General features: G+C 47.7%; 2 protein-coding genes across 2 annotated transcripts; one reads left to right on the forward strand and one right to left on the reverse strand.

The window, feature by feature from the left end:
• Positions 1-1,280: 1,280 nt before the first annotated feature.
• SLC2A10 (solute carrier family 2 member 10) lies at positions 1,281-13,917 on the reverse strand. The gene is made up of 5 exons (XM_031433692.2): positions 13,849-13,917; positions 5,977-7,260; positions 5,309-5,431; positions 4,743-4,878; positions 1,281-3,075 (listed from the first exon to the last, which is right to left on the reverse strand). Exons 1-5 carry the CDS (start codon positions 13,850-13,852, stop codon positions 2,997-2,999), a joined length of 1,626 nt encoding a protein of 541 aa, XP_031289552.1. The 5' UTR covers positions 13,853-13,917; the 3' UTR covers positions 1,281-2,996.
• A 5,178-nt stretch (positions 13,918-19,095) lies between these two features.
• Positions 19,096-22,216, forward strand: TP53RK (TP53 regulating kinase). Its single transcript, XM_031433694.2, has 2 exons — positions 19,096-19,404; positions 21,627-22,216. The coding sequence occupies exons 1-2, from the start codon at positions 19,122-19,124 to the stop codon at positions 22,103-22,105; spliced, it is 762 nt and encodes a 253-aa protein (XP_031289554.2). The 5' UTR covers positions 19,096-19,121; the 3' UTR covers positions 22,106-22,216.
• Positions 22,217-26,731: the final 4,515 nt, after the last annotated feature.

Consider the following 26,731-nt stretch of genomic DNA (forward strand, 5'->3'; position numbering starts at 1 on the left):
AAAGAACCTAGGGTGGGGGTCGTACAAATATCTGTGTGCACATTTTCCTACCACAAGGCACGGAAGGAACCGAGGACAGGAGGCCAAGGGTGTCAGATGTGTTAGAAGCAACTGAGAAAAGATGAGGTCAGAAAGGAAAGGGCCAGAAACCCACGGAGGGCCTGAAAGGTGGTGACGTGTGCTCCTCTGAGGAAGAGGGGCATCATGGGGAGATTAGCTCAGAAGAGTGACATGGACTGACTTCGTTTTTTAAAGGATCCTCTGGCTGCTGGGTGGAGACTAGATGAGGAGGCTGGAGCAGAAGTAAGAAGGTTGTTATCAGGTGGTTGCAATATTTGTGGTAAGAGAAGGTGGTGGTGGTGGTGATGGTGATGGAGGAGGTGATTAGAAAGATCGAATTCTGCAGAGCCTGCAGAATGTGCTGACCGATTGGATGTGAGAGAGAAAAAAAGGAGTCAGAGATGCCGCTGGGGTTTTAATCTGAACAATCTGAAGGATGAGGTTGCCTTTCATCTCTCTTCCTATCTAACTAGCTTCAGCTGTCAGCAGACACAAGAATTTAGATGGCTATACACCAAGATGTTGTTAGTGATTATATTTGATTGGTAAGGTTTAGGTGGTTTTATTTTTCTCTGTGTTTTTCAGTATCTTCTATTTTTGAAAGCAAAGACTATATCATCATCATCATCACCATCATTATTGTTCTGTTTTAGCATTTTCAGGCCCGGCAGTGGTGTACTCAGTGGGTGAGGTAAAAATACTTTTACCTGGTTGGATTCTGTATTAGTCAGCACTGGCTGTGTAATAAGCAATCCCAGAATCTTAAATTAGCATTCCTTTCTCACTTTCAGATATGTGAGTTGGCTGGCCCAGCACTGCTTCAGGATGCAGGTCAAGTTCAGGTCTGTAATAGGTTTTTGTTGATTTTTCTACCAAACTCTTGATTCCAAAACTAGCTATCACTGCAATTTAGCCATGATTTGAAAAAATTAGACCACGAATGAATGCTTGATAACAGTATGACTCAGCAAAGAAGTCACGCACATCAGGGAAGCAGGAATGCAGTTCCCACCCAAATGCTGGTTGAAGTTTCTGTTTATGTTAATGAGTAAGATGAAAGTAAAACAATGGAGATGTGTCAGAACTCCTTCACCAGTGACGTGTGTCTGGTGAATCTGGCTGAATTAGATAATGATTAGATAATGATTCCCTCAATTTTTTGTGCCATTCACAATATAGTAACCACAGACATGACACATTTTTACGTTTAATGTGCATTATTAACATTTTATCCATCAAAATAAAATTTAAAATAAAAAATACAAAAAACATTTTATCCATCATGTACTTAAAACTGGAAAATCAACAAAATAAGCAATCAAGCCCTGATCCGCAGTGTTCCCCCAGTCTCTGTGGTGCAGATACACTCCCCGTGGGTTTCAAGTGACCAGCATGACATCACTGAATGGTGAATCAGCAAAAGATGTGCAGTAGCTCTCCCCCTCCCCTCATTGTTCCTCATGTGATACAATAGATGTCAGTAATCTTAAGAGCACAGATAATACAGCAAAATGTAGTAAGATAAGGAAGTGATGAGTTTCTAGCTTATACTCCCTTGGTTTTTAATAGAATCTAAATTTATATAATTTAACTTTTTTAGCAGCTGTGTTTAACAACCAGCTTGCAAAAATCCTCAAAATTTAACAATTGGCTCTCACAAGCCAGCTCCAACACATCACTGGATATAAGGGAAGTATCTAGAAATGAGAGGAGAGGAGGACTCAGGAGGAGCCAGAGTCCTGTAGGGGCTGAGCTCCTTGCTGAGTCTCCACTGACTCACCCCTTGGTGGGGGTGACCCTTTGTAGTGTCTCAAAGGTGGGGGGGGGGTCTGGGTATTGAGGATGAATAGAAAAGCCCTCCAACTTGACCAGCTGAATGGGACCAGTTGAAGACCCCCTTGGTGGGAGACAGAGGTTAAATACATCCTGGGGGTGGGGGGGGGGGTACACAAGCATACCCATTCTGCAGAAGTGGAGACTGAGGCTCGAGAGAGTTGTCACTTACCCAAGGTCAGTAGCTGCCAATAGGTGGAGGCAACACCGACAAGCAAGTTTCCAAACTCATTTCCTGCAAAGTCCTCCTGCACTATCCTGGAAACAGCTTCTGGAGCACATTACATGCATGTAATGGCCCTTGAATTTTAGTGCACGCAACTCTGGAATTCTGTTCACCTTTTCCCTAATTAAAACTTATATCCCCTAAAGAGATGACTAGCAACTTGAGAGCAGGGCCCATGTTGAATATCTGATATTGCCAGCATTTAGAATCCCAGCTCATTGGCATCAGAAGAGATCTTAAGCACCACCAGGTTCAGCTCTCCCATTGTACATATGGGGGAAATTGAGCCCCATGGTCAGACAGCAATAAGACCAGCAGACTCAGGACTAGAACTCCAGCCTCCTACCAACTATCTGAGTTGCTGGTGAATGACAAATATTCTGAGTAAGAGACTTAGAGGAGTTGAACAAAATGAGATCCAAGAGCCAAAAAGCTGGCTTCTACCTCAGCAAAAAGTCCCAGCCAGATGGAAGAAGAGAGCAGAGAATACGGCTTCCTCAGCTGGATTTAGGGATGATACCCGGAAAGGCTTCCTGCCAGGTTGGTACCCTAGAGACTCTTTGAGAGTCATGGAGCAACAAGTCGCCACAAGATGTTCTCATTATGAGTTTGTTACTGCAGAGATGCACAGAGCTGATGGGGAAACCGAGGCAAAAAGGCAGAGCCTCAGGAACCCTCAGAGTTTGAGACCCAAAATGAAGACTTTTGGGTTCTCATATTTTCATCCCTTTTGTGCCAGCAAAACAAACCTCTTCTGGAGCAGGGGCGACTCTTGAAGGACCACCTCAGAACTTGTGCCCTTGATCCCAGGCAAGCAGGAAGCTGAAGACTGTCTGCCAAAGCCATGGCTCCAGCATCTTCTGGGAAGATGGACTCGTCAGGAGGCTGCAGAGGCCTCGATGCGGCTGTACTGGACGCTAGCCGAGCTCTGCCTGTGACCAAAGCTCAGGGTGAACCTGGCAAGCAGAGAGCGAGTGGGGTTAGAGGGTGGCAGAGCCTGGTGGCCTTCCCTGGGGGTGATGGAAGTGGACCATCCCCTGGACCCCCACCCCAACTCCTACCTGACCCTCCCTGCTTCCTGCCTTGGTATGCATTTCCATCTTCTGGACCACCCAGCCGTTCCTGGTCTTCCTCTGTCCACCTGTGCCCCCTGCAGCCAGCTCTCCCATCACAGCTGGAGTCACCTTTCTAAGCACAAAGACCAGCTCCTGTCACTCCTGCTTAGAAGTGGCATCACTCTCAGCCCAACAGCGAAGCCCCTGGCTGCAGCTGGTGTCTCCCACGTCACTGCCCTCCACTTCCGTTTTCTCATTCAGCCTCGGCCACATGGGTCTCATGGGTCTCCTGTCTCCCTTTTCAAAACACCCAATTTGTTCCCACCTCGGGGCCTTCACTCTGGCTGTTCCCTCCTCCTAGAACACTCTCTTGGAAAGGATGGCTTTTTCTCATGATTCTTGCCACCTCTTCACAGAGGCCTTCCTTGAGCATCCTTTCATTCATTCAATAGAGCTAGGTTCACTGATGGCCTGTGATGAGCCAGGCACTGTTCTAGGCCCTGGGAATAGAGCAGCGAACATAACAGGTACACAAAAATATCCCCCCCGGTCATGAAGAGTTCATGACAAACTTGTGTCATGAATGTGCCCGTGGTACACTTGGACCCCAGCTAAAGACATTGAATGCTTCCCCTGCAAGTCGAGTTCACGCTCTGACAGGTTAACCTGCCTTATCTTCCTTGTGATATAACTGTCACTTGAATTTATCTTATTCATGCATTTAGTTCTGTCATCCACCTCTGCCCCTTACATTAAAATGTAACTTCCTCCTCAGTCCAGAGACAGGCTGTCTCTTGGCCACGAGTCTGTCCCCAGAGCCTAGTGCAGTGCCTGGCTCCCAGCTGGCACTTGAAAATATTTACTGAAAGTGAAGGAATGGGTTCCTGAGAAGTTAGGATAAAAGAGGGATTTCTGAAAGTTTTTCTCTGTGCTCATATCACCACGGGAATGGAAAGGTCTCTTCCGTATTTTGTTCTGTTTCCTTTTCTTCCAGCTACACTAACTGAAACACTCTTGTCGCTGCATTTGTTGCCTTATTTATTTTCTGTTCCCCTCCCCCACTAGAATGGAAGCTCTGTGTGGACAAGGACCTTTTCCATCTTATTCTCAGTCACATTTCCTAAGGCCCAGTGCCACTGCCTGGCACATAGTATGGACTTAATAACACCCACTAAACGAGTGGACCAAGCCCGCAGTTTTTAGTGTGTGATTTTTAAAGGCCACAGTTACAATATTTTGTTTCTCTGAGCTTCCATGACTCAAAGAGTCTGTGGTTTTAGAATCCAACTGTTCTAACCTCCTGGGATTTCTTAACTGCATGATTTTTAAAATTCTTACGAGCTGAGCTTAAAGTCCAGTGAAACTCTGCTGTAGGAAGACACAAAGCAACTCAAGGATAACAACTCATGTATGGAGACAGGGCAAAACTCATAGTGTCCAGGCAGTAAGAGCAATAGGAAGAGAATAAAAACACTTTTGCAAAGGAAAATTATGAGGACTAAAATCCTGAAGTCAAGTGCTTGGGTTTGATGCCACATTCCCCCCCAGGTCAGCCCTGACCCCCTTACCGTCTCCTCTGGAATTGCTGGTCTATCTCTGCAAATGACTGGCCTTTTGTTTCCGGGACAAATAAGTATATGAAACCCAGGCCGAGGACAGCAGTCAGCCCATAGAGTAGGAAGGTCCAGGACAAACCGATGGCACCTAGGAACAACAGGGTGGGGATGTGGGCGGGGCGCAGCCTGGGCCAACTGGTCGCCCAGTGTTCCAGGTTGAGCACTAAAAGTCACTTCACCCAAAGTAGATTCTCCAGATGGTTGATTTGCAGAATGACCAACAGGCTGTCAAATAAAAGTACCTTAAAGCAGGAGTAGGGCTGGTTGTCCCAGAGGCAGGCAAAGGGCCAGGGCCCAAATCCACAAACACCTTGGGCATCTTGATTTTATGGGAAAGCCCACTCACCCATATCTAAAACACTGACCAGTGGCATGTGCTCGGCATCTGAAAACGTGGATGGAGGGAAAAGGACATCCACCTCAGCAGCAAAACAGCTGCAAGAGGCGAAGCAAAGCTCCGAACAAAATCCTCAGAAATTCTGTGAAATGGGCCCAAGGAATGAGGTCAGAGGACTCACCGATGAGGTCGAGGAAGGAGAGGCTGATGAAGAGGTTGGCGGCCCAGTTGAAGCTGTTGCAGAAGGCAAAGGCCCTCCCTCTGATCTCCACGGGGTAAATCTCGCTGAGGACGAGCCAGGTCACTAGGACAGGAGAGCAGGGAGGACTCCTAGGCTGCGGCCGGAACCCAAGGCCTGGCACCTATGGTCCCGCAGTTGGCCCCCAACAGTGAGATTCAAGCAGACTGTCAGGCCCCTGACACCGTCTCTCCCGGCTGCTTTCCCCACACGGCTGTAAGAGTTCCTTTAGAGGGACCAGCAGTCTGTGTTTGACCAGGAAACTGAGGAGTTTCCTGGGACACCAGACTCTCAGGGTCCAGGGCAAACTGGGATGAGTGGTCACCCTATTCATTAAATTCCTTTCCTGTAAACTCTTTTGAGTGAGCTATCTGGGAGCAGATTCAGGTTTTATAAGGCCTGAAGCTTAAATGATTTGGGGCCTTTATAAGAAAGAAAATTTTACAACAGAATTAGGCCCCTGTCTCCAGAAGTGCCTGCAAGGAAGGGAGGAGCCCTGAAGTCTGAGCTCAGTGTTCTCATGCTCAAGCCACCACCTGTGTTCCTTTGTTCAGTCTCCACTGGGGGCGGTGGAAGGCTCCATAGTTACCTGCGAGACAGCTCCCACTCACCTGGCCCAAATCCAAAGGAGAAGGCGCTCACGAAGACCATCATGCAGACCAGCGCGGTCCAGTGCAGCAGGGCGCGCCCGGGGGCAGGAGAAATGGGGGCAGGAGGGGCGGTGCTCAGAGCCGGTGGGGGAGGAGCGGTGGGGGCCCCAGCCCCCGGATGAGGCTTGGCTTTCTCAGAGGTTGACAAGACTGGATCCCCTGGGCTCTGGCCGGTTGTTGGCAGCAGAGGTGGAGACAAGCCCCTGGGCAGGCCAGAGTCTCCAGGGAGACCTGACAGCCTGGTGGCATTGGGCTCAGCCAGGCAACTTGGTCCTGAATCCATGGGCACAGCAAAGCTGATGAGGCCGATGCCACTGACCGAGAAAGCCATGAGGGCACAGCCCGCTAGCAATAGGGCCCTGCGGCCCGCTCGGTCCACCAGCCCCATGGCGGTCAGGGTGGCCGCCACCTTCACGGCACCGAGCCCCACAGAGGCCAGCACAGCTGAGGAGCCCCCAAGGAATCCGACCGAGCGGAAGATGGTGGAGGCGTAGCACAGCACGTTGGGCTGCCCTGTCAGCTGCTGGAAAAGCACGAGCCCCAGCCCCACCGTGGTCCGGCCTCGCATGTTACCCCTTGCCCTGAAGAGGTCCAGGAAGGAGTATCTCGGCCTCTCCAGGCCCAGCTTTGTGGCCTCGCCTCCCTGGAGGGGGATGAGGTCCTTATGGGCTGCAGCCTCATCTGTACCAGCAGGGAGAAAGAGGAGGCTGAGGGACTGCAGGAGGGCAGGTGCAGCGGCCCAGCCAAACATATGCCTCCATCCCCAGGGAGTACCGGCCAGTGCATAGTTGAGTGCGTAGGAGAGCAGGATGCCCACGGTGATGCCTGCCTCGTAGAGGGACACTAGCACTCCCCGCTGCCGTGGCCCCACCAGCTCTGACACATAGATACAGCAGGCCATGGAGGAGAGGGAGATGGCAAAGCCAGCTGCTGAGCGGCCCAGGACCAGCCAGGTCAGGGAGCTGGCCAGGCCTAGGCTCAGGCTGCCTGCTAGCAGCACCAAGTTGCTCCCGAGGATGGCTTGTTTCCTGCCATAGCGGTCGATGAGGAAGCCCCCTACCAGGGAGGCAAGGAGAGCCCCCAGGAGCAGGCTGCCCACCAGGAGCTCCTGTTCTGAGCAGCTTAGCCCGAAGTCAAGCTGCAGTGGGAGCAGGGCACCCGAGATGACTGCCAGTTCGTAACCAAAGGTCAGGCCACCCAGCAAAGACACAGAGGCACACAGGGGCAGGAGGGATGAAGAGTGGCCTGGAAAACAAAAGTTACATGGGCACAGTATTATTACTATCAATAGCTTTTTCTCATATGGTAGTTACTAAGTGCCAGGCCCTGTTTGAAGAGCTTTACATGTATTTACTCATTTAATTCTTAACAACAACCTTAAAACATACTATTCTTAGTATTAGCCTCTAAAGCACAAAGAGGTTAAGAAATTTTCTCATGGTCATACAGCAAGTGGCAAAGCTGAGGTGGCTAGAGAGTGCGGGCTTTTAATCACAATGCTGTTGAGCAGAGGGGCCTGAGTGGCTGCAGCCCAGCAAATGAGAATAGCAGGAGGGGATGAGGTAGAGGGAGGCAGGGGCAGATCATGTGGAGCTTTGTTAGGTCATGAGGACACTGATGAACTTCTTTCCCAGTAGGTGGAAGCCTTTGAAAGCTGGAACTGGGGAGAGAGGTGATTCGTGGTAGTCACTGGCACATGTGGATATTGAGCACTTAAAATGTGGCTAATGCGATTGAGGAACTGCATTTTAAATTTAATTTTAATTAATTTAAATGTGAAACAAGCCATATATGGCCAGCAACTACCATATTGGCAGAGCAGCTATACAGGCTACTCTTAATTTTGAATTCACATACATAAACTTAAATATTTCTGGAAGCATCTAGAGTAATCCAGATGTATCTCTCACCCACCCCAACCCAGGACCCGAATATTTGTAACACTATCGCCAGATTTATGGGATGTTTTCTACGGACCAGGTGCTGTTTTGAGCACTTTAAGTGTAATAGCTTATTTAATTCTCACCACAACTTTGTGAGGTGGACTTTTACATTACTTATGAATGAGTAAACTGATCGTTAGAGATGTGAAGTGACTTGCTGAAGGTCAAAAATAGTAAGTAGCTGTGCATAGATTCACAGGCCAGGTGATGGCCACGAGGCACATGAAAATACGCTCCACGTGCGTAATTATGAGAGAAATGCAAATCAAAACTACAGGGAGATACCAGTCAGAATGGCCATCATTCAAAAGTCTACAAACGAGAAATTCTGGAGAGGGTATGGAGAAAAGGGAGCCTTCCTACACTGTTGGTGGGAATGTAAATTGGTGCGGCCACTATGGAGAACAGTATAGAGGTTCCTTAAAAAGCTGAAAATAGAATTATCCTATGATCCAGCAATCACACTCCTGGGCATACATCCAGAGAAAACTAACTTGGAAAGATACATGCACCCCAATATTCATAACAGCACTATTTACAGTAGCCAGGACAGGGAAGCAACCTAAACGTCCATTGACAGATGACTGGATAAAGAAGATGTTGTATATACACACACACACACACACACACACAATGGAATGTTTAGTCAGTCATAAAAAAGAATGAAATAATGCCATTTGCAGCAACATGGATGGACCTAGAGATGATCATACTAAATGAAGTAAGTTAAAGACAAGTATCATATGATATCACTTATATGTGGAATCTAAAAAAAAAAAAAAAGATACAAATGAACTTATTTACAAACCAGAAATAGACTCACAAACAAATTTATGGTTACCAAAGGGGAAGGGTGGGGAGGGATAAATTAGGAGTTTGCAATTAACAGATACACACTACTATGTATAAAATAGATAAACAACAAGGACCTACTGTATAGCACAGGGAACTATATTCAGTATCTTGTAATAACCTAGGGTGGAAAAGAATCTGAAAAAGCATGTGTGTGTATATGTGTGTATGTGTGTGTGTGTGTGTATATATATATATATATATATATATATATATATATATATAAAAATCACTTTACCTGTGCGGTAAATCAACAATACCTTAATTAAAAAAAAATTGGCTCTACAATCCATACCCTTAACGACTCCATTATAAAACCTTGGCATAATAAGATTTTACTCTGTTTTCTCTTACTTCTGCCTCTCCTCATCTCTGTTTGGCAAATTTTGTGCAGGGGGAGGAGTTTCATGGGTGGAGAAATCATCGCCCCTTTCTGCTCACCTTTCTCCCCATCACCTCTGCCCCCCGGGAAGTAGCGCCCTACCCCCTGCCTGGCCTTGTCCTTCTTCATGACTGTCAATCAACATCCTAGGGAGATTATGCTACCCAGGTCCTGCACCTTCGGCACCTCTCTTTGCCCTACCTCCCTCGGCTTCTGGAGTTTTCTGCCAGAAGAGGAGGTTCTCCAGGCCATGTGAGGCAATCAAATGAAAACACTGAATTTTTTTTTTTTTTTGCCATTTTCTGGGTTCCTTTTGAGGTGGAATGGAACCCAGCCAAAGGGCTCAGAGGCAAAGCTGACTGTCCAGTTTCCAATGGAAAATGCAGGAGGGCAAATTCAGGTTACAGTGGTACAAGCAGAACAGCAACAGTAAAAGTTAGATAAAATCATAATAATTACAGATGTCATTTACTGAGTGTCTCCTCCCGGCCCCTGTCGCCACCTCCCAGACACACCCTGCAAACACTTGTTCCTAGCACACACCGTAGACTTTCAGGCCACTCTGCCTCTGCATGTGTGGTCCCTCTCTTGTCCCACCTGTATTCCCCAAATACCCACTCATCTTCTTCAGTCCTGGCTCATGGGTCACTTCCCCAAGGTGGTCCCCAGTAATACATATCTGTTATTTGGCATCATTCCCCCATGCTCTGTGGGGAGCGACCCTTCCCTGTCCTGTCTTCATCTCTCAGTCTCCTGATCTGGATAGAGATGACCGCCCCACCTCCACCCCTGCCACCCAGCTCCAGAGGTGTGTCCATGACCCAGATCTGACCAGCCAGCAGGTTCATGGCCCTGGGCAGTGGTGAATGCCACGTGGCTGAACCTGGGCCAATGACGGTCAGTCCAGCCCAGAGTGTTTGCTTCCTGGGGGTGCTAAGCTGGTAGTTTACCTGCCTGGAGCAGCTGGGAGCCATCTTCCCCTGGGAGGGATTCCTGACAACACTGCCTGGGCCCCTAGATCCAACCATGCCTGAAGCTATGGACTTTTCAGTAACTGATAAATAATGCCCCCCCAACTTTTTTATTTGTTGTTAAACTACTTTGAGGGAGACTCTAAGTCCTGTACATAGTCCTCAACTTTCCAAGTCCTGTTTTTCATTTCTAACCAACTCTGCATTCTCCTGCATTTGCTCATACTGTATCTTGAGTAACTGATGTGTCTTCCTAATTAAACTGAACAGGATAAGGACAGAAACTTACTGTCTCTGTGCCTCCAGGGCCCCAGCCCCACTTTGACACCCAAGATGGGCTCAATAAAGTTTCTGCTGAGTGAACCAATGACTGAGTCAGGGATCAGGGTGGTATCACCACGTCCCATTCCAGGGACTGTGTCAGACACATTTTAACTTAATAATGCTACACAGCAGCCGGAGGGATCCCGTGATAGCCTAATTCATACCATGTCTTTCTGCTCAGAGGCCTCCGAGGCTCCCATGTTATTCTGAAAATACCCAAGTTGTGACAGTGGCCTTTCTGGCCCTGTAGAATCTGCCTCCTCTCACTGGGCTCCAGCCACACCAGCCTCCTTGCTTTTCCTCCTCAATTCAAATCCATCTCAACTCAAGGCTTTTCACCAGCTCGAAAACCCCTTTCCCTCCATTTCAGTAGCCCTTACCCACCCTCGCTTCCCTCTGGTTTCTGCTCAAATATCGCCTTCTTGTGAGGCCTTCCCTGGTTTTCTACTTAAAACTGCAACCCCCCTAGCCTCCAGCACGATTCCCCTCCCCTGCTGGTTTTTCTCCACGGTGCTTTTCTGAAATAACTACATATTTTACATATTTATTGGGCTTCCTGACCAGAATGTCAGCCCCAAAGGAACAGGAATTTATTTTCAGCTGTCTCTTAATGCTGAGGACAGTTCCTGGCATGTTGTGGGCACTCAATACGAGTAAACAGACGATCAAATGAATGACTGAATGAATGAACAAACTCAGAACACAGGGAGTCGAGAGAGAAAGGGTCTTGGCTCTTGAGCATCTAGGGCCTGGAAGGGGCCATGGACAGGAAGTGGATTAAATCCTGGCCTCCACATTAGGATGGCCCAGCCTGGTTTTAGGGACCACTCTCCGTTTCTATGGATTGTCTGTCTAAATATAGTTTGTATGTGATGCTGTCTCATGAGGGAGGAAATCCCTTAATTCTCTAAGCCCCTCACTGTGGAGGGCAAAGCTTCCCAAGGGGAGCATGAAGGGGCAGGTGGAGCGGAAAGAACCCAGGTTTTGGGTGCACAAATCACCAGCTGCAAGTACCAGGGCACCCTTGGTTGATGACACTAGAGCAGCATCTCAACCAGAGTCATGATATATTGGGTCCCTCCAGCTCTAGAGACCTGCCATGGCTTCCCCTGAAACTCCAGAGGAAAACCAGGAGTGAAACCATCTGGGTGAAGATATTTACATGGTTATGTAAATATCCTCATTCAGATGGCTGGCTTCCAAAGTCCCGATAGCAGGTAATACTTACAGAGCAGTCATTGTAGCCAGCCTCACCGCCTCTTCCGGAAGCCTTACTGTATCACCTGCCTCAGTCCCTACAGCTGCCCTATGACACAGGTACTGGTGCCATTCCCATTTTACAGACAAGGCAACTGAGGCACAGAGGGGTGAAGACATTTGCCCGTAGTGACAGTGTGTAAAGTGACAGGGCAGATTCTGAACTTGAGCATTCTGAACTCCAAAGTCTTAATGTTGGGTGTGATAAAAATAAAATAACAGCTTACAGTAAATGACCATTTACCATGTGCAGGTGGTGAGTAGAGCATTTAACTACATTTTCTTATATCATTCTCATGGCTGCCCTGTAATAGGGTATTTCATGGTGATCATTTTATAAATGAAGAAATTGAAGATCAGAGAAATTGACTATACTGTCCCAGGGTCAGGATGCACCTGAGAAATGGTAGAATAATGGCTGGAACCCAGGTCTTTCTGACCCCAAAATCTATACACAGGGCCCAATCCCTGGACCCCTCTGTGAAGAAGGCAGCCTAGTACCAGTTGTTTTTTTGTCCCTCCCTCCACCACTACCATTTAACCCCGGCTCTGCCCACAGCAGATGCTCAGTAAATGGCTGTTGAATTAACTTAGGAAGCAATAAAGGGATAGGAGAGGCAGGTGGAAGGGGCCAGGGCCAAGCTGAGTGTCCTTGGGAGGACTCTGACCTCTCTGGGCCTCGGTTTTTCTCAGGCTCTGGAGCAGTGTGCTTCCGTGATAAGAGACTCTGGAGTTGGTCATCATTACCCTGTGCATGAGAGGCCAGGTGGTACAGTGGTTAAGAATGCAGACTGGAATCAAAGTGCTGCAGTTCTATCCCACCTTCTTCCTCTCCATAGCTGTGTGACCTCAGGTAACTCACTGAACCTCTCTGAGCCACCCATCAATAAATGGGGATAATAGTAGTACCTGTATCAGTTGCCTGCCTAACCTGACAGCCACTGTTCTCTATTATGATTCTCCACAGAACAACCCAGAGTGAGTTTTTAAAACACAAATTCAGGTCATGTCCAGCTTAAAACTCTTCTCTAGCTTCCTTTGTCACTTGGAATAAAATCCAAACTTCTCACCATGGCCTACAAAGACCTATGTAATCTAGCCCCTGCCTACCTCTCTGACTTCACTTCCAGCCCCCTTCCCTTGCCCACTGTGCTCTAGCCACACTGGCCTGAGCCACACCAGCTCACTCCTGCCTCAGGGCCTTTGCACTTGCTGTTTCTGCCACAGGAAATTCTTCTCCCAGATATTAGCAGGCCTGCCTCTTTTGAGTAATGTCTCAGCTCCAATGCTCCTCTATTCTAAGAGCTCCTCACTCTCATGTACCTAAAGAACCCACCTCCTTCTCCACTATGTCACACCACATTTTATGTGCTCCACAATACCTTATCATTTTCTGAGACTGTTTATTCATTTACTTATTTATCTAGCTTCCCAGTTGGAATGTCAGCCCCATAGAAGAGAGGATAATTGTCTTGTTCACCACTGAATCCCCAACCCCTAAACCAATGTCTACCACATAGTAGGTGGATGAATAATTGAATGACCTTTTGAGGCTTCTGAATCCAGAGGGGGGAAAATAGAACCTTAGTCCCCTGGAGCAACAAAGAAATTCCCTACTCCCCCAATAATTCTGGATTCGAATCTCCTCTGTCTCCTTCCTATTGAGCATCTCGAGGGCTTGTCTGTTTTACACGGGGTGGCATCCTCAGGCCTAGAACAGTGAGCCGCAAGCAGAAGTGCTTAGCGAGTTGATAAGTGGAGTTACTCCTTTCCAGCCTCTACTTCTTCATCTGCAGAATAGGAACGATTTCACTCGCTTGCGGGATGTTCTAAGACTTAAAGCGATCAGGTGAGTACCTGGCCGCCCGGAGTAAGCGCTGTTTCCAGTAAGGAGCCCTCTCGGGTCACCTTTTTTTCTGGGCAGAAAGGAGCATGTAAGGAAGTGGGTCCAAGTCCCTTCCCAGCCCCCAGCCACGGCCTGCTGTCCCGGCTGCCACCCGAGTGGGCGGTATCTGGTGCCGGCGCTGCCGCGGAGGGCAGAGGGTGCGCGCGCACCGACGGGGTCGCGGGGCTTCCCCGCCGGCAGCGCCGGATCGGAACTTACCCATGGCGAGCCGGACTCCGAGGCGTGCTGGGGGCGCTGGGGAACAGGGCGCGCATCTCCCTGCCGAGTCCCCGCCGCAGCCGCCCCACAAACTTTCCGGCCCGCCTCCCGCCTGCGTCCTTCCCTCTCCGCCTGCCCGCCTGCAGCGCCGCCGCCACGTCGTCGGCCAGCCCTGGCCCCCTGTGCCTGGAAGGCGGGACAGAGGTGTGCCTTGGACGTCCCCAGCCTCGCCCCGGCCTGGCTGGGACCCCGCCCACCCTCCTCCCCGTGGGGGGAACCCCACCCACTGTTATCCCTTGAGGGAGGACCCCCACAAGCCATCCTCCCAGCAGGAAGGAGACCCCCCCCCATCACTGCAGTCCACGCTAGTCTGGTCTCTCCAGCCAGCTTGTGTACACACACACAGACACTCATGCGTCTACACTGACTCACACATACACACTTCAGCTGCTCACTCTCCCAAGAATTCATCATCCATTCATTGGACACTCACGTTTGGACACCTCCCATGTGCCCTCAGGCACTGTCCTAGGCCTTGAGGATGGGCTGGGAGAACCAGACAGACCGATATTTCTGTTCTTGTGGAGTTTATTTTCTGATGGGGGAAGAAGATAAATAACTAAGAGAAATACCAATGACACAGGCCAGGCAGAGAATTGAGCTAGGGTGATGGGTCAGGCAGGCACAGGTGGTTGCTTTAGCTGGAAGCAGGGAGTTTCAGGGGTTGGGGAGCTGTCTCTGGGAAGGCTGCTCTGAGCAGGGGATTTTTAAGCTGAGGTCTTAAAAAGAAAGACCAAAGGCAAAAAGTCCTGCAGGAAGGAGCTTGTGGAGCATAAAGAACAGAAAGGAAGTCATAGCATCTGGAGCACAGGGCTGAGAGGGAGGGTGGAGGGAGATGGAGCCTGAGGGAGGGGTTGGCAAAGGCCAGATTATTGAAATTCTTAGGAGGCCAGGGTCAGCATGTGATTTTTTTCCAGTGGACACAGAAATAATTGGGGAGTTCTAGCAGGTTATTTAGGGAGCAAGGGTGAAACTAAGGAGACCACTTGGGAGGCTGTTGCAAGGTGAGAGGTGAAGTTGATGTGGACTCTGGTGATAGTAGTGAGGATGGAGAAAAGTTAGCAGATCAGAGACAGACTGGATAAGCACCAACAGACTGGGAGAGGAGCAGCTTGGGGCAGGAAAGGAGATCTGGAGTTCTGTTTTGGCTGTGTGACGTCTAAGGTGCTCATGAGGCATCCATGTGGAAACAGATGGGCAGTTAGATATAAGAGCTTGGACTTCTGGAAAGGAGCCAGGCTGGGGACACCCCCGCTAATTTTCACTCTTAGGCAAAAACACATATACAGACTTAGCACTCACATGGCTTATCCAACCTCTCACTGTGTATTCACAAGTAGACACATTCATTCACATGCATGAGTAGCCATGCCCTCACCTAGCAGAAATCGGGTGCCACAGACACAGATACGCATCTCAGCAATGAAGACAGCATTGACACGGCCTTCTGAGCCAGGGGACCCATGTCCAGTTCTGAAAGTAATAATAGCTGGGGCAGTTTGAAAATCTGGCTTCAAAATTTTTTGTTCCTTCCCTTGAAATCTAGGTGGGCTTGTGACTGCTCTGGCCAGTAGGTTACACAGAGTGGCACTGTATGACTTCTAAGGCTGAGTCACTGGGACATTGGCACCCAGAACCCTGAGCCGCTAAGAAGTCTGACCACACTGAGGCCACCATGCTGTAAGGAAGCCCAAGGCACACAGAGAGGTCATGTGTGGCTGCTCCAGTGAGTGGTCCCAGCCTTTAAGCCGTGCCAGCACTGGCTTCAGAACCAGCCTTCAGATGATTCTGGCTCCCATCCCTCAGATCTTTCCAACTGCGGTCCCAGGCATTGTGGAACAGAGACAAGCCATCCCTACTGTTCCCAATCTGAAGCCCTGACTCACAAATTCCATAAATATAATTAAATGGTTGTTTTAAATTGCAAAGTTTTAGAGTAAATTGTTATGCCACAATAGTAATCAGAAACAGTAGTTTTAAACTATTGAGGGATGATTGATTTAAGCACCTTACATGTATTTACAACTGCCTAATGAGATTGGGATTATTAGAATTTATCCATTTTATGGATGAGGAAACTGAGGCAACGGGAGGTGAAGTAACTTGCCTGCATAATAAACAAATAAAATCAGTAGTGCTCAAGGATACACTCTAGTATCAAGCTTATGGGAAACACCAGGCTCTTCTCTGTCATGCTCTACTGCCTTTCTGGTATGGAGAAGGGCCCAAGAATGCCTCTTGATCTTTGCCATGTGACAATTACTCCTTCAGGTGAGTATCTGGAATTGTCACGGAGACCTGGTACAGAAAAGCCAGGGCTGTTCCATTCCTGAGATAACGTGTAGAAATTATATGATGAAAAAGGGCATGCAGTCTTTGTTGATCTCTGTGATTTGCCTTAAGTCATGAGGATGTTTGCGTGACTGCTGTTAGGTTCTGTCTACCCTAGAGAATAGAGAATCCTTCTTCACTGGTTGCCCCAAATGGGAAAGGAAAAGTTCTAATCAGGCCTTTTGGTAGACATCTTTGGAAATGACTTCCCTTGAGGGGAGGCAGGACCTGGTGACTCATTTCTAACAAACAGAATACAGCAAAAGTGATTGTCCTTCTAGAGATCAGGTTATAAAAGATGGTGATTTCCACCTTGCTCATCCTCTCCTGATCTCTTACTCACTCACTCTGACAAAGCTATCTGCTGTGTTGTGAGCTGCCCGATGGAGAGGCCCACATGGCCAGAATTGAGGGTGGCCTGCAGGCAATAGGCAGGAAGGAATTAAGGCCCTCAGATCAACAGCCTGTGAGGAACTAAGTCCTGCCACTAATCAAATAGTCATACAAATAAACAAAAAAGCAATGCAAAAGAAGAGAGATTGAGGGACACCAGGAATTACAAAAATTGGGCTTTCCCTCCTATGAAAAGTCAGAGAGGACTTCCCTGAGGAAGTGACATTTGAGCTGAGAATGGAAGGATGCCTAGATGGATCTAGGCAACAAGGGGAGGGAAGAGCACTTCTAACATGGGAAATAGCAGGTGCAAAGGCCCAGTGGCAAGAAGGAGCGTGGCAAGAGTGAGAGACTGAGAGAAGGCAAATGTGTTTGAAGATCAGAGAGCAAAAAAGGGTTTGGTGGAAGATGAATCTGGAAGAGGGACATAGGGCCCCATGGAGGACCTCATGGGTCTTTATCTGAAGCACAATGGGGAGCCACTGAAAGGTTTTAAACTAGTTTCCTACCACAGAAGCCAGAACTAGTCTGGCCATAGCAAGCCTGGGGCTGTGAATATGTTTGCACAGTGGATTTTCCAAAGGAGGGTATAGGAGGTAAGAGGGAATGAAAAGTGTTCATCGAACTGAGAAGGAAGGTATCTTGAGAATGAAAAATGAGACAGGAAGCTCCATATAATCAATGGTTCAATTTATTATAGGGTAACTTACAGGGAAGGATCAGGTGGACAGCAATCCAGCAGCATTTGCAGCTGTACTCTGAAACTTCGAGGGGCCATTGAGACAATTTTATAGTTGACCTAGGATATAGGGGTACATGCTTAGAATCAGGAAGTGCATTCCTAAGTCAAGATTTATGAATGGGTAATTAGCCTTGTAGGTGCCAGGAATATGTCAGCAAAGGTCTTCATCATTGTTTGGAGGCTAACAGAGTATAGAGGCCACATGGACCTAAAGATCACTAAACAATATCTATTAACTACAAAACCCTTGATGACAGAGAAGAGATTTACTATACAACATAGCCCCAGCTAGGGTCAGTGGAAGGACGCAAGACGTGCCAGTTATGCTAACAGCCAGACAGAGGGGTTCAGGCAGATTTGGTAACCATGGAGATGACCGGGTGGACACTAACAATTATGATAATGAAATTACAAACTTGGGAAATTGGGCACGATAAATAGAATTGGTTCTGGGTGAACTTCAAGTAGGCTGGGCTGATGAAAGTTGCTGGAAACCACATTATGCCAACATAAAGAGTCTCATGTTTGAAAAGGTGACCTGCCCTGTGTATGAATGAAATGCAGTGCCTGTGGAGCTGAGGGTTGGTGTCATAGCAACCCTCAGACCAAAGGGCCTTTCTTCATCATTTCAAACAGGGTACCAATGATGGGGGAAGGAAAATGAACACGTGAATAGTGTATGCAATCCACTGGGCCCCTCAAAAGCAACATCTTATTTAAGCATAATGAACAATGCTAAAGTTAAACTAATTATCCTCTTTCTAAAGATGATTAATCTGAAACTTAGAGAAATAATGTTTGTTGCTGCATCACACAGTGTGACAGGAACTGGAGGCTTGCTCCCCTATGTGTGACAGTACACATATAACAACAATAAAAAAATCTGGAAAACAACTTCATATGATGATTGCTGGTGGGGCAGAGTGGTGACAGGGACAGGTGTTCTTTAATTTTTCACGTGTGCAAAATTGTGTATTGTAAGAATTTGTCATAGCCTGTATTAGCTTGCTATTAAAACAAACAGTAAAAATTTGCAAATCACTCCCAACTCTGGGTGGGTTCTGTCTCCTCTGGAAAACTTTTCCTGATCCCACTTCCTCCTCCTCAGCCTCATATCCCACCACTTTCTCTGACTCTCAGTTTTTTTTTTTTTTCTGTAAGATGGGTTTTCATCATTTAACCTTATTCTTCCTGAATGCACTCAGTAAACGGTAGCTATTATTATCCTAGCTCTAAAGACGATGTCGGACACATGCCACACCGGACTCCGACTAGTGTGAGCCCCTTTTGGAGGGAATTCAGGAGTCCAGGGACGATGAGTTCCCAAAAGAGAACTCCTGTGGAGTGCAACTTCCCGGGATCTAGAAAGACTCCAGAGGAAAGCCGATTCCGAACATTTTTCGCGAGAGGCAATGAAGCTTTCCGGCAATAGCCGAAGAGTTGGGAGGCGGGGCCATCAAAGCCGACCGCGAGAGTCACCAATGGCTTCCAGAAAGAACAGAGGAGTGGGAAGAGGGGCTTATCGAGAGTTGCTGAAGGCTTAAGGAGATGGCCGAGGAGCTGGGAAGCCAGGCCACGGGCTTCAAGAAGAGCCTCAAGGTTGGGAGGCGGAACCACTTCCACAAGGCGGAAGTGTCGAGGTTCGAGTAGCCGGAGAGGTCCGAGGATTTCCGGAGCGAGCCGAAGCAGCGCCGACAGTTTCCGGAGAGAGCCGAGGAGCTCCGAGCGGTGGCGCGGAAGCTCAAAAATGGCGGCGGCGGGCGCTACTGCGGCTGAGCTGAACGAAGAGCCGGCGCCCGAGGCTGAGGCACTGGCCGCGGCCCGGGAGCGGAACAGCCGCTTTTTGAGCGGCCTGGAGCTGGTGAAGCAGGGCGCCGAGGCACGCGTGTTCCGCGGCCGCTTCCAGGGCCGTGCGGCCGTGATGAAGCACCGCTTCCCCAAGGGCTACCGGCACCCGGCGCTGGAGGCGCGGCTCGGCCGGCGACGGACGGTGCAGGAGGCCCGGGCGCTGCTCCGCTGCCGCCGCGCAGGTGAGGCGGCCGGGTTTGGGGGTGTGGGGGGACCCCCGAGGCTCTGGGCCCGGGACGACGCGGGTGAGAGGCTCCCCTGCGCTGCGAGCCGCGATTTGCCTCAGTTTCTCCATTTGTACTTTCTGCGTGGCCTTACGTTAAGAAATGTCATCCTTCTATCCTTTTGATTCATTATTTTTTTAAATTGAAGTATAGCCAGTTTACAATGTTGTGTAAATTTGTGGTGCACAGTATGTTTCAGTTATCCATATACATACATATATTCGTTTTCATATTCCTTATTATTATAGGCCACCACTGGGTCCTGAATACAGTTCCCTGTGCTATATAGTATAAACTTGTTGTTTATCTATTCTATAAGTAGTAGTATCTGCAAATTTCGAACTCCCAGTCCATCCCTGCCTACCCCCTACCCCCGTAACCGTAAGTTTGCTTTCTGTCTGAGTCTGTTTATCTTTTGCAAATAAGTTCATTTGTGTCTTTTTTTTTTTAAGAGTCCATATATAAGTGATATATGATATTTTTATTTCTCTTTCTGGCTTAACTTAGAATGACGATCTGCAGGGCCATCCATGCTGTTGCAAATGGCATTATTTTATTCTTTTTTATGGCTGAGTAGTATTCGTGTGTGTGTGTGTGTGTGTGTGTGTGTGTGTGTGTGTGTGTGTGTGTGTGTATACCACAGCTGCTTTATCTAGTCATCTGTCAGTGGACATTTAGGTTGTTTCCATGTCTTTGCTATTGTAAATAGTGCTGCTATGAACATTGGGGTGCATGTATCTTTTCATCATTCATTAGTTCTTAAGAAGCCGCTTGGCCTTGCAGCAGTGAGTGTTTGTCCTGGAGCCACTGTGCCTGGTTCAATTCCTGGCTCTGCCACTCTTGCTTAATGTGTCACTTAACTGCCCTGAGCCTCAGCTTCCCCATTGGTACCTTCTCAATTTTCCAACATTGTCTTTTCATATATTACTTTGAAGAAGCAGATGTAATTAACTTGCCCAGGAGCGAGGCTCTCTGAGTTCAAATACTGACTACCCTGCTTCATATGTAGCCTTTCAGTAAAGTTATAGAACCTCAGCCTGTTTCCTCACCTGTAAAGGGAAGTGATTGTAACAATGTCTATTTCTTAGGAATGTCGTGACCATTAGATGAGATATGTATGCCATGTATTATGTCGGAACATATGACTGATTCTAGCGCACCACAAACATTAGATTTCATTCAGTTGTTTATTTTTTCATTAAAACATGAACCATCACCATAAACCTTGTCCTCAGATGAGAAACACGCTCAGAGAGAAGTAACTTGTCCAAAGTTACAAAGCTGGTAAGCGACCCAGCCAGGCTCTCAGCTCATATCCCTCTGACTCAGAAACACTGGTTTTTCTACTCTTATATTTCATTGGTATTTTTTAGGCATCTACTGTGCTCCAAGACATTAAGTGCTGAGGGATCTGGAGGAAATTCAGTAGCGAACAAGCAGACAGGTCTATGCCCTTGCTTGGATTTAATGAAGTTATTCATGTGTTCATATTTTCTCTTTTCATCCTCTCCAGGATCTAAGTTCTATTAAGCAGGGATCATGGCTGTTTTGTTTCCTCTTGTTTCCCTACTAATTTGTGTCCAATATCTAGAAGTGTCTCAAGCGTGATTGACATTAAATAAAGATTCATTGAATCTTCACATTCAGCGAAGTCATTGAATTATTAGAAGTTTATTTTCATGTTATAGAAGCAGACATGGAGGCTAGAAAAATTAATGTGACTTTAAAGTTATACAGCTACAAGGAAGGGAGCTGGAATTTGAAGTTGTCTTTCCTGTCTGTAAAGATGAATCTCTAAACCAAAATGCCGCTTGGCCTCTTGCTGGTGTCCTTGTCAGATAGAAACTGCTCTGACTGGGCTGTGCTTATCCGTGTGGCTCTTTGTTTTGTATTTTAGGGAATAAGTATTATGACAAATGAAGTCCAGTCATAAAGGGTGGAAAGGAGGAGGGAGCTTTGGCACTGTTGACCGTAACCGTGGGGTGGTCTAAGCACAGCCCTGCAGGGGAAACTTCCAGAGGAGTTAAGTTGTGCCATTCTGCAGCGTTTCTAAATCTTTTCCCTGAAGTACACAGATTCGCACTGTAAAAAAACTGGCTCAGTCTTTGAAAATTAAGCTTACCATTAAAAAAAGGAGGAAGAAGATTCTAGTTCAGTAACTGCTTATGTCTTGGTTGCAGGGATATCTGCCCCGGTTGTCTTTTTTGTGGACTATGCTTCCAACTGTTTATTCATGGAGGAAATTGAAGGCTCAGTGACAGTTCGAGATTATATTGAATCCACCATGGAGGCTGAAAAATCTCCCCAGAGTCTCCTCGGCTTAGCCAAGACAATTGGGCAAGTTTTGGCTCGAATGCACGATGAAGACCTCATTCATGGTGATCTCACCACCTCCAACATGCTCCTGAAACCCCCCTTGGAACAGCTGAACATCGTGCTCATCGACTTTGGGCTGAGTTTCATTTCAGGACTTCCGGAAGATAAGGGAGTTGACCTGTACGTGTTAGAGAAAGCCTTCCTTAGTACCCATCCCAACACTGAGACTGTGTTTGAAGCCTTTCTGCAGAGTTACTCCGCCTCCTCCAAAAAGGCCAGGCCAGTGCTAAAAAAACTAGATGAAGTGCGCCTGAGAGGGAGAAAGAGGTCCATGGTTGGGTAGAAGAATGTGTGTGACAACTCCAGACAGTTAAGCTATTCACTTCCCAGTGAATTTGAAGGGATGCTATGAATATGAGATTCAACCTAAATAAAGGTGGTGAGATATTTGTAAGTGCTCCCTGTGATCATGCTTGATAAGTGGCATTATCGTCTGCACTCGACTGTTCTCAAGAGCTTACTGTGTACATAAGACCTGTCCCGGCAGAACTGGGTATTCAGAATAAATCTCAGACAGGCTTTCTCTGCAGTTGTGACTTGTGTACCTCAGATTCAAGGCCATGGTGTTACCAAACACTGAACCACGTACTGAGAATGTTACTCCCTTTCAGTCCTTCTGGTAAGACAAGGACAAAAAGTCTCAGCTGGTGACAGTGTTTTTGTCAGCCCTCTAACCCAGCATTTTTTTGTTGTTGTGTTCATGACATACTCATGAAACCAATAGAGTGGGATACAACCAGCATTTTAGACAAGAAATGGAATTAGAGATTAGAAAATACCAGAGTGCATTACCTGTAGTATTGTAAGTATTGCTCTATGAAACTTGTTTCAAATGTAGATATAGATAAGGGTATGTACTAGGTTTTTATGTAAAATACATTTCGTTTTGAGGGTCATGGTGAAAAAAAAGATGAAAATGCTGCTTAACTCCAATTTCTCTTCTTTAAAAATTTTAAATTAAAAAACAGCAGGCCCATAGCTTTCAGGCAACTGAAATTTATGTAGTTTTGTATAAGACTTTTTATCTTTGTTACTCTGTTTTTATGGCTATTTTCTAATTTAGACAAGTGATTGGTGTAAAGTTCCTCTCGGGTTCTGTAGGTAAAAAAAGTAAATTCATTTATATCAAAGGCAGTTAAGTAGACTGAGCAAAAATAGTGAAGTACCTTAGGAATGGCTGAAGTTCAATAAAACCTGGTTTAAGGGAGGGTACAGGAAACTGAATTAAGATGCAAAGTGCCACGAAATACCTCACACTTAACCTTGCCCGGCCGCAGTTTCTTTTGCCAGAGAGGGTGTGTGTGTTGGGAGAGAAGAGGGTATAATAAAATGCCTTTCCTCCTTGTAAGCTCCAACTAGCAAGTCAGTATTTTGAGTGCCTTTTGTGTGCCTGGCGCTGTATTGGGTACCAGGTGCAGTGATGAGCAAGATGGACAAGCACTGCTCTTGTGGAGCGAACATTCTGGTGAGACTCAGACTGTGTCGGTTTCGTTCACTGCAGTCATCACCCTGCCTGTGGAGATACCCAGGAATGAGTGAAAACTTCCTTCCTGGGTAGTGGTGATTAGTAGAGAGGAGAACGGACATCATTGCTTCGTTACTACACATCAGGCATTGTGCCAGGAGTTTCCACACTGGATCTTAAATGACACTAAGTTTGATATTGTCCCCATGTGATAGATGGAGAAATGGGCTCAAAAAGGGGGAACTTGTCCAAGATGTCTCAGGTAGCAAGGGGTACTTTTCCCTGTCTCCAAAGCCCATAGACTTTCCACTGATCCTTTAAGAAATGAGATGCTGGGTATGACATGTCTTTACATAATTAGAATGTTTTGGCATTACAGTACATTATTTTCAAAGAATTCCAAGCCCACAGGATCTGACCACATTTTTTTCAATGAATATTCTCAACATGACTGAGGGCTCATTCCTCATGTCCTATAAAGCTAATAAGACTAATATCTACCTCTCGGGGAGAATGGTGTCTGCGGGCATTAAGTCAACAGGTACCCAGCGCTGCCTGTGTGCCAGGCACTGGAGATACAGAGGGGAAATGAAGTACCTAAGAGAGTGTCAGACAGTGATGAGGGCTGTAAAGGATGCTGAGAGCCTGAGTGCCCTTGAGAAGAGGGGAAGGGAGGAGTGCTCAGAGAAAGCCTCTGATAAGGTGACATTGGAACTAAGACTAAAAAGGAGAACCAGGAAATGGGGGAAGGCGCATCATGTACAAAGTGGGTAAAGGAGGAACACCTTTGAGGGACAGTGAGGCTGGTGTGGCTGGTTGACAGCAAGGAGGGGGAGCAGGAAATGAGATGGGAAAGGTGGGTAAGCGTCGGATCACACGGGGCCTTGTAACAAGCTTGGGTTTTATTCTTAATGCAACTCAGGATGCTTTAAACAAGGAGACGTCTGGTTTATGTTGTGAAAGGATTACACTGGTAGGAAAAGGACTATAAGGGGCCAGGGTGGAGGCAAGAAACAAGGGAGAAGTTTGAACCTGGATGATGGTAGCCTGAGGTGGAAGTGTTGGCTAGCATCCTGCAAACCAAGTGGCACCCACTGGTCCGTGTGACATGGCAGCCGGGGCCGTGCGGGTAGCAGCTACAGTAGGGAAGCAAAAATGATCTCTGCATGTATTGAGGGGGAGAGGAGAGACTGCAGACTGGAGAGGCTTCATATGTGTTCCCAGGAGGAGTATTTGTCTTCCTATTCAGCCTGTGACCCAGGCTGGGAAATCAGGATTGACAAGCTTTCCCAGGTGAGCAGTGGATTCCTTTCCCAGGTCACTGTCTCACAGAGGGCTAAGGAGCCCTCCACGTCCACGTGGGGACAGCCTGTGCTTTGCATTGAGCCAAAGGCACTAGCAGTAATGTGCGATTCCCACTGGAACCCTCCAGGATGGGACTTATGTCCCCCATATTACAGATGAGGAAATACTCTCAACAATGCAAAGCATCACATCTTAGGGTCACAATAAGTGACAGAGCTGGGATTCAAACCAGCATTTTTAACAGCAGTTTATTGAGCAGTTTCTAAGTTCTTTGCATGCATTGACCCATCTTACAGAGGAGACAACTGAGGCACAGAGAAATTCAGTCTTGCCCAAGATCACACCACTAATGAATGGTAGAGCCAGGGGAATGTGATGCAACACTGAAAAGGACACAGGTCCATATCTCCTGGAACATTTAAAAGAACTCTTGTGGCCAGTCCACAGGCCACAGAATGGAGTTCCCCGAGTCTGGCCTAGTGAGTGCTCCATATGGGCATGTGCTTCTCGTTAAACGAGACAAGCCAGCCGATGGGGTGTGGGAACACCTGTGTTAGTGAAGCAAGAGGGGTACAACCTTTGCTGTAACTGAGGAAGTCAACCCGAATCATGATCCTGCCTCCAGTACAGTTTTATTTACAAAAACAGGTAGCTGGCTTGAGGGCCATAGTTTGCTAGTTTGATTTTTTTTTTAATATTGCATTAAAATATTTGTCTCAGTTACAGAATTTTAGGGCCGACCTTGAGTTTGTGCCCTAGGCAAATGCTTCTCTTGCCCCGCCCAAGTCCTAACCGTCTGTCACTGACTGACAGAGCCCCTGACTGTGAGCACCCACGTCCTTACAGAGGCCTGCCCCAGCCCTCTTTTTGGGAACTGAGAATTTCCTCTTGTGCCCTGAATTCAGGGCCCCACAACTCTGAGGGCTGAATTCCCCTTTCCCCAATCCAGTGGAGTGGCTCTCCTTTGCCAGCAGAGGTCGCAAGTTACCCTCATTCTTGGTGGAAAGAAGTTAAAAAGAAACTTCCTCCCCTTTCAGTCCTCTCCTCCGCTTCCTCCTCTCCTACCCCTTCTTTGTTCGCCTTCCTCGCTTTTCTTTCTGTCTTCCTCTCTCCCTCCCTCCCTCCCTCGAACTTGTTCATTTATTCACTCAGCACCTTAGCTGAGCATCCAGACGTGGTGGGCTCCGTGCTCATCACTCGGGATCCTAGTGAGCAGGACAGGCCAGCCATGGGGACAGCTAGTTCCCTTCTGTCTTGATTTTGTCATCTGTTCTCACTTCTTCACTCACTCACGAGGCATTTACTGAGCACGTTGGCTGTGTCTGGCTCTGTGCCGGAACCTGAAGGAGCTATAGTGATGAGGAAGTTCCCACCACCACCCTGGAGTGCCCCCAGCCTCTCCCAGTACTGCTGCAGTCAATGATTTCCCCACTGCTCCCCCTGCTTCTGCCCTGGTCCCCTAAGTTCTTCCTCACTCAGCAGCCAGACACCCTTTTAAAGCCAGAGTATGCCACTTCCCTCTTACAAGTTTGATGGCTTCCATCCCATGTCTCCTTGCTCACCAGCTGCATGGCTTGGGACCCCCTCACTGCCCTCTCTGAGCCTCAGTGTCCCCATCTGTAAAAGGGACTAACAGTGGTGTCTACCACATGGAGCTGCTGGGAGCACAGTCGTGGGTAAGAATCCCCAGGAAGCAGACTCTGCGATGCAGGTTAGTGTGGAGGGTGTTTACTGAGGCCTCCATATAAGGGAATGGAAGGAAGTATGGGAGGGCAGAGGGAGAAGTGGGGCTGTGAGGCAGACCCAAAACAGCCCTGGCCCCACCGAGGCTCTGCAGCTACAGTGGTCCTGCAGAGATGTCCCAGGGTGCACCGAGATGTCCAGGCTTTCATAACCCCACATCACCCAGACATGGGCGGGCCACCCTGGAAGGAATTGAGCTTGCATGAGGCTACTCTGAAGGGGAGGCAGATGGAGGCTGCCTGCTGACCACACCTGCACCTGGGGCTTCCTTCAAGAGGAACCAGGTCAGACATCAACACCCCCCCAACAAGCATTAATGAAATCAGTGCTTGGCACATTGTAACAATTAGCTGTTGTTATTAGATAATTTATATTGCTACTATTTTTAGAGACCAA

Source organism: Camelus dromedarius, chromosome 18 (genome assembly GCF_036321535.1).
Source record: "Camelus dromedarius isolate mCamDro1 chromosome 18, mCamDro1.pat, whole genome shotgun sequence".
Lineage (NCBI taxonomy): Eukaryota > Metazoa > Chordata > Mammalia > Artiodactyla > Camelidae > Camelus > Camelus dromedarius.

What these genes read in the sequence shown, in the direction of transcription:
- SLC2A10 (XM_031433692.2), bottom strand. An exon ending in CTCCTTTGGATTTGGGCCAG is followed by an intron (nt 5,432 to 5,976) that starts GTGAGTGGGAGC and finishes CTCCTGTCCTAG; the next exon opens with TGACCTGGCTCGTCCTCAGC. An exon ending in CTCCTTCCTCGACCTCATCG is followed by an intron (nt 4,879 to 5,308) that starts GTGAGTCCTCTG and finishes TGTTGTTCCTAG; the next exon opens with GTGCCATCGGTTTGTCCTGG.
- TP53RK (XM_031433694.2), top strand. Translation starts at nt 19,122, where the DNA reads ATGGCGGCGGCGGGCGCTACTGCGGCTGAGCTGAACGAAGAGCCGGCG. An exon ending in GCTCCGCTGCCGCCGCGCAG is followed by an intron (nt 19,405 to 21,626) that starts GTGAGGCGGCCG and finishes TCTTGGTTGCAG; the next exon opens with GGATATCTGCCCCGGTTGTC.